At 31.0% G+C, this 18,889-nt stretch overlaps 1 protein-coding gene across 1 annotated transcript in view; it reads left to right on the top strand.

The window, feature by feature from the left end:
- LOC124540563 (twitchin) overlaps positions 1 to 18,889 on the top strand; it is a 110,366-nt gene that overhangs the window by 16,386 nt on the left and 75,091 nt on the right. The window contains exons 26-53 of the mRNA XM_047118239.1: positions 107 to 202; positions 694 to 807; positions 893 to 958; positions 1,193 to 1,324; positions 1,803 to 1,910; positions 2,116 to 2,148; positions 2,418 to 2,456; positions 3,193 to 3,225; positions 5,844 to 5,903; positions 6,977 to 7,069; positions 7,513 to 7,581; positions 7,824 to 7,922; positions 8,008 to 8,106; positions 8,182 to 8,289; positions 8,379 to 8,477; positions 8,685 to 8,828; positions 8,914 to 9,018; positions 9,092 to 9,217; positions 9,295 to 9,354; positions 9,426 to 9,494; positions 9,574 to 9,654; positions 9,733 to 9,825; positions 10,067 to 10,153; positions 10,825 to 11,001; positions 11,388 to 11,594; positions 12,181 to 12,225; positions 12,888 to 12,929; positions 18,692 to 18,836. Coding sequence (XP_046974195.1) covers positions 107 to 202; positions 694 to 807; positions 893 to 958; positions 1,193 to 1,324; positions 1,803 to 1,910; positions 2,116 to 2,148; positions 2,418 to 2,456; positions 3,193 to 3,225; positions 5,844 to 5,903; positions 6,977 to 7,069; positions 7,513 to 7,581; positions 7,824 to 7,922; positions 8,008 to 8,106; positions 8,182 to 8,289; positions 8,379 to 8,477; positions 8,685 to 8,828; positions 8,914 to 9,018; positions 9,092 to 9,217; positions 9,295 to 9,354; positions 9,426 to 9,494; positions 9,574 to 9,654; positions 9,733 to 9,825; positions 10,067 to 10,153; positions 10,825 to 11,001; positions 11,388 to 11,594; positions 12,181 to 12,225; positions 12,888 to 12,929; positions 18,692 to 18,836 — 2,629 coding nt within the window. The remainder of the gene's footprint in view (positions 1 to 106; positions 203 to 693; positions 808 to 892; positions 959 to 1,192; positions 1,325 to 1,802; positions 1,911 to 2,115; positions 2,149 to 2,417; positions 2,457 to 3,192; positions 3,226 to 5,843; positions 5,904 to 6,976; positions 7,070 to 7,512; positions 7,582 to 7,823; positions 7,923 to 8,007; positions 8,107 to 8,181; positions 8,290 to 8,378; positions 8,478 to 8,684; positions 8,829 to 8,913; positions 9,019 to 9,091; positions 9,218 to 9,294; positions 9,355 to 9,425; positions 9,495 to 9,573; positions 9,655 to 9,732; positions 9,826 to 10,066; positions 10,154 to 10,824; positions 11,002 to 11,387; positions 11,595 to 12,180; positions 12,226 to 12,887; positions 12,930 to 18,691; positions 18,837 to 18,889) is intronic.

The raw sequence follows: 18,889 nt of genomic DNA, 5'->3' as shown, positions 1-18,889 counted from the left end.
TTAGTCAAAACAAATTTTACTCTTAAAAAAATTTATTTGTTAGTAAAAATAGCTCACAGTATATAGGTACATGTAATAAAACAACACAATGTTATATCTCATTTAGGAGGGTGAGGCGGAAGCTAAACTCAAAATTCAGAAACCAGAAATCGTTGAAGATAAAACTATAAAACGACCCACTCCCAAAGATAAGGATCAAAAGGTATGGTTGATAACGTTTGGAATATTAAAAAGGATAGAACTTTATAGTAATAATGATCTCTATACAAAAGATAATTTTAATAATTCAAAATTATTCACAGACAGAAATCAGATCCAATAATATATTACCTCTATCAGTACCGCAAATATTAGAGAGAATAGTTCTTGTGAAGGTAACATTATATAAGGCACGTGAATCGAGTAGTGCATAGACATAGACATCAGTTAGAATTATCAAATGATATATTGTACTTGAAAATTTATAGAAAACACAACCACCAGCAGCTATATCTTCTACACACTTGTTTTTACATTTCTAACTTTCACTGTATTCGCACTTTTTAGCAAAAACATTATGGAAATGTTTTATTTAACAAATAGTTCTTTCTCTTGTTACACTTTATGATATATGCACGCTAAAGTGCTTGAGTTATTTTCCTTAATCACTGATTTATTTTCTTACACCTCTTTTTCTATCACTCGCGGGCTTAGGGCGAGGATACTGAGGAATCTGTCAGCCTCACCAAGCCAAGAACTAAGACTAGCACAACTGCCCCTGAAGAGGCATCACTGACACAAAAGAAACCGGCTCAGAAAAAACAAACGGTACTTTAAATTTTCAAATTTTATAATTATCTCAGCTATTGAAATCAGCTACTTGATATTAATAGTATTCAATAACATTCCTTAGGAGGGTTCAGAGGCTGCGGAGCTTAAAGTCAAAAAACCCGCTGTTGTCAAGAAAGACAAGAATGAGGTAGAAAATTACATAAACATGTTTATTATAAAAATATTAAAAATAATATCAGAGCTGAGATAGTTAGAAAATAGTCTAATACTTTGGGTTTGAGTATAACTTTATTAATTGCACAATTTTTCTGGATAGAAATAAAGCACAAAACTTACTAACGTTATAGAGCCACCTGCACTAGACAAAAACGCTTTAATAATGTAGAAAATCCAATTAGTTTAACTTGTAATGCATCTTTAGGAACCACTGATGGTCAGAGGTGGTAAATTTGAAGTGCCACCACTAAAGAAAATTGTCAAGAAGACACCTGAAAAACCTAAAAAAGCTACATCTGATACTGTTACTACTGACAAAGAATATTCTGACGATGGGGTAAACATTTTACAATACTGAAATGTTCTCGTGACGTCCCCTGTCTTTTTGCGTCTCCTATGGACTTCTCTTATTATCTCACACGCCTTATTCTCTACACTGTTTTTTACACTTACACATGACACTTATTATTTTTCGTATTTTCTCTTACACTCAATGTTGCACATTTCACACATACATAAGTTTTACACACACACTGCTACAATATAAATACAAATAATGTATGTATATGTATTTATCGTTTGATCATCAGGTTTCTATTTGACCATTATTTTCTAGCTTGATTGGATCTTCGTCGTATCTATAATGGGTTCGAAAGTCGCATGTTGCTTGTATACTTGTTATATGTTTTCTCTTACAGGAACACCTGGTAGGTATTTCACAAATTGCCTTCTAAAAGAAAATTAACAATATATGAAATCATAATAATCGTAAAGTTTAAATTTGACTGACTTAATAAATCTCTTAACGTTCACAGTTCGAATTGGATTTCGTCGACGATTACGAAAGGCCTGTTCTTGAGAAATATGAAAAAATATCGCCAACCCCACTTGTTAAGGAGAAGAAAGAAAAGGAGGTGGCTAAGGTAAGAGACACAGATATCAAATATTACTACACTGGATAGAACCCACAACAAATGTGACTACGTCCATGATATACATGATAATATTTCACTGCTGAGAAAGAAATAGATTCAATAATATGAAAGTTCAAATTGCTGCCTAAATGTCAACAGATAGCTCAGACTAATTCTAGGTTACAATAATTAATAACTGTTATTTTCTTTTTAGGTTGAAAGCAGAAGAACATCAGTTCAAAGCGAGGTTAGTCAATGTCTATCAATACTATTAAAAAATAATAAAATTAAAGATACGTAATCAACTGAAACACTGACAAACTTAAGTAAATTAATCGGCTTTAATCTATGTTTAATATAACCTTTTTCAAATAAAAAATCAGATTCAAATTATTTAAAAATTCTTCTCTATCTATCACTAACTAGAAAATTAAAAAATAATAAACATATTAAAATTTAGATGAGCAGTAGGTTATTAATATTATCTTAATTATTAACCTAATTATAATAAAACAGATGCATGTAGCACAACAGCAGCAACATCTCTCTGTGAAGGTACTGCGTTTTGAGGGTTTTACCATATTATGTAAATAGGTCATCACGAATTTTGGAGTTTCAAAGCGAACATGATACTCTCTTAATGAGGTCGACCAAAACATTCAAAGCGAATTTATATTGCTGATAAAGGCAATTAGGTATTTGTAAATCCATCAATGTCACATTAAAAGGAGGAGAAAAAGTTCGTTCTGAATGTTTTTAACACACAAATTGTTTTTGTTTACCTGCTTTAAAAGATAATGCTCCATTCGTGTATATGTCACCGTAAGATTACATAATTCGTTAGATTAAAATCTGACGAGACAGATTTTAATCTGTTGAAAAATGTGTCAAAATATAATAAAAAGGAAAACTTCTAAGTTAGCTTCCCATTGATAGATTACAATATAGCGAAAATAATGCGTTAAATTGTTAATCTAACGAATTTTGTAATTTGACGGTGACATATATTATCACGTTCAAAGTTATTGGTTAATGAGGTGATTTTGATAATCTATTGTGGTTTTCATATAGCGCCACAGTTTAGCTATTTATTTGTTGCTTAAAATCCTCTTATTTCAAACGATGTATAGTATCTGTACAAATCTTCATATCAAGCTTTATTTCGACGTATTTCCCATTTATGCCTTTGTATATATTTAATATGATATTGACGTCATTAATTGCTTTGTTTTTTTTTTAATGAGATAGAAAAATGCGTTACCAATGTTACATGTTAATAATTGTTTTTCAGACCGAAAGCCGGAGAACGTCCATACAAGCCGAGGTTAGTATATTAAAATTTTATTTAGTTATTTTCTTTTGAAACAAAAAAGGTTGATTTTAAAAGTATTATATGCACACATTTGAAGTAGGTTTTATGTTGTACGTTTATAGCTGGTGATATTGATCTATATTAATTTGACTACTGAGGCTGAGACTTAGACTTCGTATATCAGATTCCTTATCAGATATTCTACCCCCAAACAACAACACTACCTACTGATACACTACTAGTGATTGAGCCAGCTTAATCGCAGGCACATTGGTAATGTAAGAAATGAAATATTTCCTGATGACCCTTTACCATCAGGTAAGGCTACCTGATAGTAAAGGGTCATCAGGAAATCTGCCTATTCAAAGAACATATATATTTCAGTGACATCATCGGCTATTAAAGAATTAGTTATAATTTTCTTATTATGAAAATCATAGTTATAATCACAGTATTATCATAGTAGCAAAACGCTTGACGATGGCTCGAAACTGAAACAGCCAAACCGATATAAAGATTGATGTTGATTAATATAACTATCTGTTAGAGATTAATAGACTTCGACACCATTTGACTGGACGTCATCACAATGCTTTCAGTACGGTGAATATTTTAGCGCTGTACGCTCTGATGTTACTCGCCAATAAAGATCATCTATTTATATATATATACAGAAGTAAATAAATATACACAGACAGGACCACGTCTGCTGAACTTCTTTAATATATAATAGCAATTAATATTAAAAGAAAATTTCTTCATTTATTCTTTATTGCACAGCAGTGCTTAAAGTAGATTTGACATTTGAAAAAGTTACACGAGGTGCACTATTTTATCTTAAGTCGCGTAAATATCACAACGACTTAACAGGTTCACACCTGTCAAGCAAATCACTATAATCGAAGAGTTTTTAATGAAAAAATTTCCAATTTCAAATTTGATTATACCTACTGAAAAGCTCTACAGGTACCGATTGAAATTTGTAATTCATTGATAACAAAACACGGATTGTGAAATGCCTGTGAGTGATACACGACATTGAGTATACTAATTATAACACTCGAATGTGAGTTCAACATTTTACGAGTGTTATTTTGTGGTATATTTACAGGACAGCGTTTATAAAGCACTATTCTGTGATAATAAAGACGAAACTCACCTCAGAATACGATTGCGAAATGTCAAAAACGTAATAAAATACAAAGATTATCCTGTATAAACATCCATGTAATTTTGTACTGTATGTTAATTGTTACATATCTGGATGATAGGTATACTAGAAGTATGTATGACTCATACTGAAAAGATCTTCGATCTTGCATAGGAGTAATGGCCTTAGAGTATTTACGTGGTGGCTTTATTTATTTTCACTGTGTACAAATTAAAAGACCACTCATAGTATCTAGCCTACTTCAAATCTGTGGATTGGTATGCTTTTTATTACAACGGTGACAACTCTTTAAATTTTTCTTTATAAGTAAACATATCATGCAAAACTTGTAGTAGATGTTATAGCAGCAAATTTGTCATTTTTGGATAAATCTAATTAAATTTATACAAAATTTATATTATTACAAAAATGATAGTGTACCAAAAGAACTGGCATTTGTTAAGAGTAACAAAATACTTCGATTGAGTACTTAGCAATTTTATAAATATTCCGGCGCTAATACGAATACCAAAAATTGTTGACACAATTTCCAAAACCGTTTGAAGGTTTAGATAGCATACATTGTAATCGCATTGCTGAATGTATAAACTGAAATGAAGTTCATTGTAGTCCCACATCAGCATTCGAGGGTAATACGTGGGAGGCGGGAAAAATTTTGCCTCGAACGGAGTCTATAAAAGTTATAAATTTTGGCAAGAGTGGCCACTTTGCGATTGTCCGCCGTGAAGTCTAAAGTTCTATAATGCTTCGGTATCGGACGAGTGAAACCTACGTTGAGAGTGAAACCTACGTCGAGAGTGTGGTTAGTGCTCTGTGGTGTGTAGTGGTAGTGTTCGTGGTGGTGGATTGTGCTACCATCGTGCTCTTTGCGAGGATCGGTGCTCTATGTATCGTGAATGGGCAATTTGCAAAAAATTGCAGACATGAAAGGGATATTAAAAAAAACTAATGGTTTTAAGACGAATACAATAGTCCTTTCAATTAGAAAATGCCTTTTTTTTATAAATTTTGATAGATTTTTTCACTTCTGTTTAAGGCTAAACTTTTTGTGGATTAAATTTTGGAACTGACTTTTAAGCCAGTTTCATCTAGCTGCAGTCCTGTACACATTTTTTAATCTTCAGTTCATTTATTAATTTTAGTGCAACAACAAAGTGTTTAAATTTTTTTTTATACAGATACACTTTTAAAAATGTACCTGACTGTATTCGGCATATTATTAAAATGTTTACAGAAGAAACAAATTTAATTTAATATCGTATCAATAGTTACTTCTTATAAAAACAACAAATCTATCTAACAAACAAAACATTTTGCAATATTTTATAACATCTACTACAAGACAGAAAAAAATTTAATACATATACTAATTAAGTCTTATTGATGAAAAATTTACGCGTTGTATGCAAATGCTATCATTATTTGGATTTTTTTTTAAAACAATAACTATTCTCTTTAGGTCCAAGAAGTCAAAACAGAGAGCCGACGTAGCTCTATCATCGAAAATAAACAGCTTAAGGTGAGTTAAAATATCAAGTCAAACATTGAATTAACTAACTTACTCAAATACGTGAAAATTAAGAAAATCTTTATATCTACAACCAACGTATCTAAAAAGACTACTATAGAAACCTATTCTGTAAAAATAAGAAGTATTGCTATATAACTCTGGCATTTTGTACAAATCTCGACGACATCCTCATCCTCCTGCCCTTATCCCAATACTACTTGGAGTAGGCGCAGCATTTCTTCTTCCATACTTCTCTGTCGGACCTCATCTCACGAGCAACATTCTTTCTAATCATATCGTCTTTCAATCCATCCATCGTTTATTTGGTCCTCCTCCATATCCACATCCAAAACCTTTAAATCTTCACGACGTAATAAACTACGAACACTTGAATTAAGTAATAATCATGATATAATGTTAGTAAAACAATGTAGTGATCATTTTAACGATTGGAGGAAAGTGAAAAATTATCCAAAGCTTTTATTTCGTCCCGTACACCTGTGACTCCCAAAAAAAACGCGAGCTGGCCGCTTGCCACTCGCGAGGGCCGCATCGAGACGGTATGTGCAGATTGTAGCTGCTATATTGTTAGCTACAATAATAACTTACTTTCCTTGCGACATTGTCCACATGGTGTAATTATTATCGTATTTATAAACAGCTGATTTAAGATTAAGGTCGAAACTATAATCTTTATAAGTTATATTAGTTATTATGTAGGTGTTTTGTTTAGCAGATGTTCAGCTAAAGTAATTTGATTTGTCTTTTTCATCATTGATTTGACATTTGAAAGAAGCAAAAATAACACTGTTAATTGATCACCCCTTAAACAACATTTATTTAGGTAAAGACGAGAGTGTCACAGTAAACTATTAAAACGCCAGTACTATTTACGAGCATTTATTGTGTAAACAAATCTCAAAACTTTAGTAGATGTTTTCGCATCGTTACCAAACAGAGGACGTGCCAGAATTTGAACGACTCAAATATAACCGATTCAACTTTAGAATAAAATATATTCTATGATGAAATCGTTTAGTAAATTCACGTCTTAATACAATGTCATCAATATTTTTTTACAGTTCACAAAAGAAACTTCTGAGAGCAGAAAATCATCGGTTTCATCGATATCTGAACAAGAACAGGTTTCACAAATCAAAAAGACTGGACTTAAGGTAAGGAATTATTACAAATATGTCCAACCGAAAACGGATAACTTACAAGATATTCAAACTAAATTAATTTCAATTTTAAGTAGTGATTTATTTTATTATGGCTACGCGAACCCTACAAAGCAAATCCTAGTTTTTTTTTACAAGTAGACCTAGAGTTTTATTAGAAAATGATTTCGCCTATATTTTGGTACATGACACCAAAATCGCTTCGCAAATTTTACTAATCAAAGTATTTTAAGCTTAAAGCCAAGCCTATCCCCGAGGAGTGACGAGTCTGTTTCTTTAATGTCTTATTAAAACGAATTGGTGCATATGCATCAAAGTGCCAAAAGTTATTGTAATATCGTCCTTAGTGCTTTCAGAATAAGACATAACTGAAACGGTCATTTTTATTTTGAGTAAATATAGATTTAATAGCTTATTTATTAATATATTGATTTTAGAAAAAAGTAATTCCCCCAAAGCAACCGGAAGTAGTGAATGAGTTAGCGCAAATAAAGCAATTATTGAAGGTAAGTTCGCTTCTAGGCCGCCCTGCATGCTTGTATATTATGTAAATACAAAAATGGAGTACAGAATACATCTCACGTCTACTATATGTGCTTTTGTGGAAACGTCTTCATTGTTCGGATTATTTTAAGTTGTCCTGTATATGTCGTTTGTATATGTCTACATTTTTCTTTTAAGAAAAATGATATCCGTTTATGATGACTAAATTACGTAAGATTATATATCAAATATATTTTCTAAATAGGACGACACTAAAGCTACGGAAGATAAGGTAACACAAAATCTAGACGATACACCCAAAGAGAATGTATATCCATGGCGACCTACGAAAACAGACACACAGGTACACACACACATTACTCACACACATTTACACAATACAATTAAAACAAAACACTTTTCTTACACTCAATTCACTTTGCAATTAGGATGCTACACAAAAAACGCAACCAAAACGTAGCTTAAGTTTGGATCAGCCAAAACCAAAAGACGACAAAAAACCGACACGTCGTTACAGCAAAACTGAGGTATAACTTTATTCAGTTGTTTGAGGTACAATTCTATCATCAAATTTTATTATTAATAATAATAATTTTATATAGGATATCGAGGAAACAGAATCTGAAAAAATGTATAAATCAAAACGTAAAATTTCTATTGATCGACCTACAGAACCGACTTACCCTTGGCGTCCAAATATAACTAATGAGGTAAAATAAAGTAGTTTAATATTCTTTAGTATTATTTTGATAATAATCTTTAGTATCATTTTTAATAATACGATGACTTTTAATGCTAGGACGATGAAAGCTCAGAAGTAGTTAATGAATCTGAACCTGTTGACAAGTTTGACACTTTGTCTACCAAACCTGATTACATTACTACAAAACCAAAAGAGGTAAATTTTTGTAGAGTTACTCTAAAGCAAAATTGTTTTGTAATTGTTTTTTTACAAACTCGAAACTATTTTAAAACTTATTTATATTATAATATAATTAAAACAAATTTAAACCACACAAATGATAACATATTTGTAATTAAAATAATCGTCATTGAAAGTAATTGATTTTTCAAAATAATTTATATCCTATTTTTATTCAACAAGGATAAGACAAAAGATGAAATCAAAAGTAAGCCTGAATTGGAAACACATATTAAAGATAAAGGTGTAGATAAGCCCAATGTCGATAAACTCGTAACTGATAAGAAAGCAGACGAAACAATTAAAACTGCACCCCGAGTTACTGAGGTACAAAATTTCATAGCGTTATAATACTCATATCTTTTTTTACATAAGTAATTGACAAACTAAACAATGTGAATCTTTATCATAGCAGGAAAGACCTGAGGTATCAGAAACAAAGACCAAACAAACTAATATTAAAATCGAACCTGCGGATAAATTAGATAAATCTGATCGTGATAAGCCAATTGCAAAGGTAGCGTATTTTAATAGATTTTGGTTTAATAAACTTGATTTTGATCTAATTTTAATACCGTTTATTTGTATAGGATACACACTTAGATACAGTCGATAAAAAAGATACGATCGCGAAAATTAATAAAGATAAAAATACAGAAATCGATCAACCATCAGAACCGATATATCCCTGGCGTCGTCCAAGTAGAACGAAAGAGGTAGTTCTTTTTTTTAATTTTTATACATGAGGATAATTTATCAATTACTTAAAAACTTATTTTGTTGTATATTATAGGAACCAGAGGTACTTAAGGATGGTTTAAGTGAACCTAATGATCTATTAAAAAAAGATAAGGTAAAAATAACATGAAAATTAATTGATTTTAAGTTAAATAAATTCTTTTTCTAATTTAATATATTTAATAGGTACCCGATAATGATACAACAGACGCTTCTAAAACGCAAACACTTTATCCTTGGAGGAAACATAAAGAGGTATACAAAAGTTCTAAATGTAAACAAATAATAAATATTTAAGGTATAAACATACATGTAAAATATTACCGATTGTCAGGTACCGATTCTGATTACACCAGAGCCGGAAAAAGAGAATGAAGTGCCTTTCTCGTGGCAAGCTATCCCAGAAATACCACAGGTATAAACGTTAACTGAAATTAAAAATGAAATAAAATGACAGGCAATTTTAAATATTAATTAATGTACTTTTGGTCAGGCTGAACAAACACCGGAATTAGAGGATAGTTTTAAGCCAACATTACGTGAAACACAAGACACAGTACCTTGGAGAAGGTCTCGTTCTCCCCAGGTATACAGTTTAACACACATACACTTACATGCTCACACAAATTATGCACCCTATACTTACACTATCAAAAAGACTTGACAGATTTTAACACACACACACACACACAAAAAAATATTATTTCTTTACACTAAAATATCAATTAAAGTAATATTATTTTTTATACTATATAAGAAAAAATATTACTTTAAACAAAACACAATATTCGTATGGTCGCCATCAACTAAATTTAATTTATATATAGGCTGAATCAGAGGGCACAAACGAGAAAAAACCAGCTTCTTTAGAAATTCCACAAGCCGCTATAAGCAGCAGACCTCCACCTGACGAGGTAGAAAAATTGGCAATAGATCAATAACAACACCGAAATTTGGCACAATGCACAAACTTTTTTCACAATATTTTTATTCGACGCCTGCACAATGCACTGCACCTAGTAGTTAATGAGCACAAAACGTTACAAGTAGTTACTTCTTACACAGATATTTTTGTCGCAAAAACCACAGAACTTACACTATATACTCTGTTAACGTTGTAAACAGTATGATCTCGATGAGCTTTAATTCTACAAGTATTAGTAAATCTTTAATATAGATAGTTCACAATTACCATATATATGTGAATGCATGATCAAGATAAGATTTAAATAGAACAAAATTTTGTAGATATTGTAAATACAAATGAACTGTTTGTCTGTGGTTACGTAGCGTTGGATGTTAACTGCGTTTTATCTTCTCTTTTTTTTGTAGACTTATTTTCCTTGCTTTGCTTCATGCTTTATTAACACAATTTATTGTTATGTCATATTTATGTACTATGTTGTAATTTTTGTAAATATAAGGTAAGTAATACAGGTAATTATATTGTATCTCTTGTTTATTTTTAACTTATGAAGATCTAGATAACACCAACAATTGAAGTATTTTGAAGACAAGAAACAAAGTTTATTTCAGAAATCATTCCTTTTTTAAAGAAATTACTAAAACATAAGTAAATTTTCAGAAAGTTGAGGTTAAAAAGGAAACAGTAGATGAAGAAGCCAAAAAGGCCAAACTTAAAGCAGTTAAGAAGAAGGAAGAAGATTTACCTGAAATCCCCGACTATGAAAGGCCTGATCTTGAGAAATATGAAAAGATTTCACCGACACCTACAACTAGAGAAAAACCAGAGAAAGACAAGGTAAAATATATTTCTGTTCAATGTTTAAAATTACATTTTTAAATGAGTAGAATTATCTAATATATACAGGTATTTAAGAATTCTGTATGTTTGCTTGGTATATGCGACATTGGATATTCTTGCGTCAAAAAGCATTACCTAGTATTGTCATGTTCTAGATGGAAGTGTAAATAAAGCAATGTAACATCATACACTAGAGATATAACATCTCAGCTCCCCAGATCGGGACTGCATTGGCTATAAAAGGAATGTTTAATATTTCTTAGAGCACTTATGCGTAGTGGTTACTAATATCACATCATCATATATACTATAGCAAATACTATAAAAAAAGCATCTATAAAACTATAAAATTTTATGAATAAGAATAATTTAAATTTAAACAGCCGGCTGAAAAGCCGAAGGTCCCAGAAATTAAGGCACCAGAAGAAAAACCAGTGGCACCTAAAATTGAGGTTGTACATGAAAAATCTCCAAAACCGGAGGCACCCAGAAAACCATCGTTGTCACCAGCTCCTCCAGCGAGGAGGGGGTCGCTCATTCCTCCACCAGAGGAAATGGGACGACGCCCGTCTTTACTCATCAGCGACGAGGTATGTAAAATTTATGATCATAGTAACACAACAGCATACAAAATTGATAAAAACATATTGAATTTGAATCTTTTTGTCAACTGTAAAGGTATGAAAATTCCCTTAGATTCACCTATTTATTGTGATGTCTGATTGTAGTATAGAATTATACAATAGGAATACCTATAATTATGGTTTCGAGCACGCACTTATTTTAAATAAATATACCTACATACCTACATCGTAATGATTTAATTTACACAAAACTGAAACACATTTTACAGAACAAATCAAATAGGTGCGTGGTTATAATTGTATTTTTGAACCCTGTAGACCCCTATTCTGTCAAGCCGAACCCGTAACAATAAAACACCCTAAATATACCTTTGAATTACGCTAATAATCGTCAATATTATGATGATGCTTAAGTGAACCGCGTGCTTGAGTAACGAAGATGATTAGTTGATTTAATTGGTTGATATTAAGCTTAGATTCCCTCACTCCTGGCTTTTTAGAATTTAGTATTCACACAATAGGTCGTATCAGAGACAAAACGTTTGATAATAATCAATGTAGATATTAAGACGGTAAAACACGTAATCCACAGGAAAATAGAAAACTAAGACCTGGTGAGGTGATCGAAGAGAAGAAGGTAACAGCAAAATTGCTACGAATATTTCGTTGAATGCTATCCGTTATGATGTTGCCGTGAAAAAATTTTAACTGTAATTCTGTCAAAGAAATTATGTTAATGCATTTGCGGCTGACGCGGTTTAAAGCACATTAAGGGAAGCCATCTGGATAGTCACGTGAAATACTTTTTACAAACGTGGAATAAAAACAGTAAAGCCTCTTTTTTGGCAAAGACAATGGCTAATGTTAAATTGAAGTCGAGAGAGTATTGTTCATTGTTATTTACGTGATTATCCAGCACTTGTCTTGACGACATGTTCTCGTACAACGCACCGAGCTATTGCACATTTTTTGTGACACACAAGCACACAAGTAAACTGCACAGCTTGTACGCACGTATGCACACAAATAACGGTTAAAATGATTGGTTATTTAAAATACGGGAAATAATAACGCAAATGTCGTAAGAGAAAAATTTCTTACACATGGGCTCGAAACGAAAACTAACAAAAATAACATATGAAGCAACATATAACGTAATAACGCTGCAATACTGACAAGGTCAACATTACTTTCACAGTTTTCCTTTTAGGATAGGGCTGTAGGGTACTCAGGTTCGGCCGCACAGATAGGCGATATAAATGATTTGGCAGGGTTATTATCACTATTTTTTAACAACAGGTCACCAAATTACGTCCTGGAGAAGTTTTAGACGAGAAAAAGGTGAGATCGTTTGGGTCTGGTCAATTTTAGGTGGACGCTGCTCGCTTTGCAAAGCATTTTGTTCAATTTTTTTTTTCTATTTTATACCGCACACGACTTTACGGACAGTATTTTTACTAGAAGAAAACTTTTTTAATTTTTACACCTCCACACTTTTATTTTGCCACAACAGTCCACTTTAAATTCAAAAAAAAAATCACACAAAAGTTTTACTTAAATTTTATTATTGCTGTTTAAAAAAATCCCTCTTTTTCCCCCCTTTCTTATAACGAATAGTTCATTATTTCCTTATAGATTACACTCCTTCTAGTTCACTTAGACTTAGACTTTTCAAATATACAACATGACTATAAAACGCCGCTATTTTGACGAGCGGGGCTATAACTTTTATCGCAATTGGCAGATTAGCAAATTAGTTAGTTTTGATATATCGCTACTAAGGGGTCATAATGGAAGAAAATTGATTCCAAAAAAATTTGTCAATTTTCTTTAAAATTTCGCTGACATTTTATATTATGATTCCTTAACGACTGAAGCTTTGGAAAAAATACTAGAATGGCTTAATTTCAAAAACTAAATTTAACCTTTCAAAAAACAATCTTCCGCTAAATTCATCTAATCATAAACTAGTTGACCATCCTTATATCCTCATTAAACAGCAAGAGCACTAGTTAAGATCATTGGAATAGCTTTAAAATTGTACAGACATTATAAAAAAGAAAACACAATAACAAACAAACACTAACACAAGCTAAACACATATAGAACATTGCACACATTCACAAAACTTACTCATTGTTACAAAATATATTAATTTATGCACAATATTAACAAGGAATGTTATACTAAAACATTTATTTTTTTTTCCAAAAAAGAAACGCGGCAGGCCGGGTGAACTATCAGGCGAGGTATACACTGTGTGGAAATATATGTTTAGAATTCAATGTTATAGAAAACAAATATATTAGATTCGTGGCTAACATAGACTTTTTTCCAGTGATTAATTATATGTCATAAATAAATGAACGTTGAGACAACATATTATAAAACGTGGTCCGTAATATAATCTGTTTCTCAATTTAAAGAAGACACAAGAAAGGGTTAAATGGATTATGTAACGAAACTATATCGTCGTTTCCGATAATAGTCAATAGTGCAACTAACACTTTATCGTTCTAATGTATTTTTATAAAACTTTCAACCTTAACTGACAACCGCAAAAAATCCAAAACATTAAAATAAATTGCACGATGCATGCTGCTATAACTTTATATTAAATTGGATTAATGGATTCTTTCTCGTGAAACATCGCGTTATTCAAAATACCTAATTGGAGTTTGTCAACAGCCATTTTCTTTATATTTCTTTACGTTATTTCCGTAATACTTGTCTCATACTGAACAGTAACTTTTTTCCGCTTTCTAATCGATTCTCGGTTGAGCGCAACAATTTAGTAAATTTGAATTAAGAATCTCTTTATTTTTCTGCACATGATTTCTGGAGCTCTTCAAAATGAGACAACAACCAAACCAGCTATCATAGCTGATTTGGTTGATTCGCTATATATATGATAATAATCGATGAATTACGATTGAATCCATCCATCCCCTTAATTTATTATAATGGAGATAACATCAACCCACGCTGCCCTAATTAAATGTACTGCTTTGCCATGCAATGAAAATACTATTTTAAATGTATTGATATATTTGTGTAATTAACAAGCCATTGTGTATATCCAACATAGTGGTATTAACATCAATGGATTAGTAGCTTTAAGTAATTATCCACAAGTTATTAACGCTAAGAGATGCCACAAAACATATTTATCGTAAACATATCAGTTGCATTCCAAAACAATGTCGTGTCTAATTATGTCTTATCTAATTTATAAATCAAATGTATTGAATTTAGAAGCGGAAGCTAAACAAAGATCTATAATTAACAACTAATGAATTTAGTTTTGAGCCAAACTTGTATCGACGACGCAAGTGTATATGTATAAAAATAAATACTTAACGATACATTTAATAATAAAGAATACTGCAATATCGAATTACATTAAACAAAAAAAAGAAGAAAAAGTAATCAAACCGCCTTAAAGTGGTGTTAAATATTAAAAGGCACTGTTAGAGGATTCAAAGTTTTGTAATAGATCTAAAAAAGTTAAGAACGTAAGTGATAATGGAGTAGTTATTTTCGAACTGTGACTAAAATCAGGACCATGACCAGTAAAATACATCAAGAAGATAGACACTGACCAGCCATGCCAGCTCTCTGCCGAATTCCAATGATTGATAGTTACTCTTATAATAAAAGCTAGAAGCTAGGCCAAGGTGAGGTCCAACTTTGATCAGTCGCTTTTATTATAAGAAGTTGCCAAAACTAATGACTTATTGAATCAGTATCATATTATTAAAGGAATAATTAAACCGATCGCATGTATTTTATAGATTATAGAAGTGAATGCATTAGAACAACTTCATATTGAGCCAAATAACTTTTTAATTCACTGTTATAATTTTCCTTAATCCGACCTTTTTGGACTTATAATAAATATAAGATAATTTAGAATAAAAAACAACTTTAAACGACTTAGTCGATGAAGACAATGAAATCCATATCTTAAATCGTGTATGAATTATTCGAGCAAGTATTTGTTGCAGTTTGGGAGACAACTGCCCTTTCTATAATTCATATTAGTACCTCATGACATTTCATTAAAGCCATTACTTATCTTTTTTAAATCGCTCTCAAAATTCACTTCAAATATCTTTGACAGAAAATTAATCAAAGTTATTCAAATTTGTTGATTGTAAATATATTATATAGTAAACATATTTTTGAATAACAAAGAAACTGTTAAATATAACTTAGAATTCCTCTATTTTAAAAAATAATTAAATGAGTAGCAACTAAAATGAAAAAGTTAATTATAAAGTCAACACAAATATGATTAAATGTAAACAGATAAAAAGGTGTGCATTCCATATCGTCACATAATTAGACAATACTATAATTAAAGACAAGGACAAGCTACAAATAGACAAGAATAGATTTAAATGTGATTGACGGATAGATATAGAGATGGTTCATACCTAAGTCAACTCGCGTGGGCGGACCGTCCTAGCCGTGGGACGATATGATATCTTGAAACTTGGCATGGATGCAGTTCTTAAAAGTATTGGCCTGTCTAGTATATCAATAACTTTATTGACAGGTGTTTTTCTTGAAAGAGCAATAAATAATAAAAAGATTTTTGATTACATAAAGTTAAATGGTCACATTGCTTGTATATTCTTATGGAATTCGAAACTATAATTCCTGTACATTGAAATTACGTGCAATGATAAGACAAAGTCAATACTCGGTGTTATTACTGATGTTGATGACATAGTTTTATGAACAATAGTTTTAGAAAATTAGCTTACTTACCATTCAATGCACAAATAAGTAGACATCGCAACTAATTATTTAAAATAAGAAGTAAAATTGAATTAAGTTTGAGGCTTCACTGAAACTTCACTAGATATGAAAAAGATTGGTCTAACGAAAAAAAACAATGAACAACAACTCAATTAATTAAAAAGAAATGTAAGCGATATTTTTAGTACACTAAATATCAAATTACAAAGTCGTAAATTGTTTCGCAATTTATTTTTGATTATATTTCAATTCAAATAAAAATCAAGCAAAACTTGTTATTTCGATCGTGCACTGAAATCACTAATTCCAAATGTCTCAAAAGAAATAGAAAATGATAAATTTATGCGACGAAGAAATGTTGAATTATTAATGCACGATGTTAAACGTTAACACTTGACTCTCGAAATGACCGAGAGAGTTTGCGACAATGATAAAGCAGTACAACTGTATATGTCGCAAATACACTTCCTTATGTCCAAATGTATCGGATAAATTACTGCAGATATCTTTTGACGACAACTTCACACATATGTTAACAGCATCGTCCAAGTACACACGGATGTTCACCTTAATCTGATAATTAATTGAATTGGTCTGCTGATTTGTGCTGTGCACAAATAGATACCCACCTCCCTCCCCTCCCGTTCCATAATCAGGCAACTAGGCGCGCGCGACCCCTTCAGTCTTTTCAGATTCGCGCCCATTTTACATGGAACTACATTAATCGAACTGTCCCCAATTGAAAATCCATTATTGATTCAAATTAGCTCAGAATTAAATATTTACGAGCTATAATATATCTGCTGTATAACTATATCTGAATTTCATAGTGAATATGTGTGGATTTGTAAATAAAAACAATTTGAGAATATCTGTTCTAGTTAGGATAATTGTTGAGATTTTTTAGTAGACATTATGTGATGGAAATGCAAGTGTCATGAACTCGTGTAATAATAAGTGTTAATTAATATATATTTATCATTGTATTGTGGCATCTTGATTATCAAATGTACTTAAAATAATGGCAGCTGTTGCTAAAAAACCAGCTTCATTAGCTGTACCTAAAGATACAGGGGTAAGTACGCATGACTCCATAATACATTAGGTCATTCAATTAGATACGTCGAAATACTTTTGAAACAATTGAGGTACTTTTTTATAAAAATTGTAAAGCCTTATGTATTTTTATATCTTATAAAATTATTTAATTTGTTATCTTAATATATTTGTATAATAATTAAATAATATGATTACTTTAATTTGCATTGAGACTATTTCAAAAACAAATGTTACCCTTACAAAATATTGCATAAGTAAATGGTTATAAATATTCGATTAATACCAGCTGACGTCAAAAAGTTCAAACTAAGTTGCAATGAATAAAAAAGTTTTTCAAAAAAAAACTTTTTTTTGTTACATATATGTGTATATATTTGTCTATATAATGTAGTTTTTTGTTCAATTGATGTTTGTAAACAGGTAATATATTTTGCAATAAATTTCCACTATCGTATTTAATTTTATTCCAAATATTAAACAGTTGTTCTATACACAAAATATAAACGATGAAAAACGTTAATTTTAGAAAAGTATATGTACTAGTCAACTTTAAAAGCGAAACCAGTTTTTATAACTGAATCTTCCATTCAATTAATGGATTCAGTATATCGTATACTTTCATATAAGATCATATAGTAGTACTTAGTACCATCATTATATTCGGTAATGAAATCATGCTAAGGATTTTTTTTATTATAAAAATATAATCAATGACGTCATTGAAAAGTACAACTATAATTCACACTTGTAATTATTTCCAAGTGCTGCCTCCAACACTTGCGCTACATTTATCAGGAAGTCCAGATCTTCATTGTCGGGTCATTTGGCTAACGCACATGATGCACAGCATCTGTCATAACACAACTAATGTGTCTTGTATTTAGTTACGGTATAATTTTTCAATCTAAATTTAATCAGTACCAAATCGTTTCAAACGTATCTCGATGACATTTAACTGGCTGACAAAGTTTCAAGTTTAAGATTAAAATTATTCCAATCTAATTAAAATTTAATTAATGACAACATACAATGTTCCATTTTCAAATATAAACACACCCAATAAATAAAATATTTTAATTACAAAACTGATTAAACATGTTTAATCGATATTTGTCGCTTTTATGTATCATAATTTTCAGATTATATTTTACAATTTATTTGCTAACATTTGATTTTGTTTATTCCATAAATTTGTTACGTCTATGTTGGTTTACACGTGATTAACAACTGAATGTGTGATATGTGTTGAGATATTAATGCTCGTTTGATAAATGTAGCGAAGAAAATCTGGTGACACGAGAAGACCATCAATCCAAGACCTAGAAGACTTAATTAACAAGCCTTCTATACCATTGAAGCCACACGGCAATGAGGGACCTCCACAAATTGTTGATGTACAAGAAAGCAACTCTGCTGTTGAAGGTAAGACTTGGTCTAAATTAACAAAAAAAAATCGAATTATTTTTATTTATAGT

The sequence above is a fragment of the Vanessa cardui genome, chromosome 25, assembly GCF_905220365.1.
Source record: "Vanessa cardui chromosome 25, ilVanCard2.1, whole genome shotgun sequence".
In the NCBI taxonomy this organism is placed as follows: domain Eukaryota; kingdom Metazoa; phylum Arthropoda; class Insecta; order Lepidoptera; family Nymphalidae; genus Vanessa; species Vanessa cardui.
The sequence above is the reverse complement of the archived record's forward strand: the minus strand, read 5'-3'. Positions and strand labels throughout refer to the sequence as shown.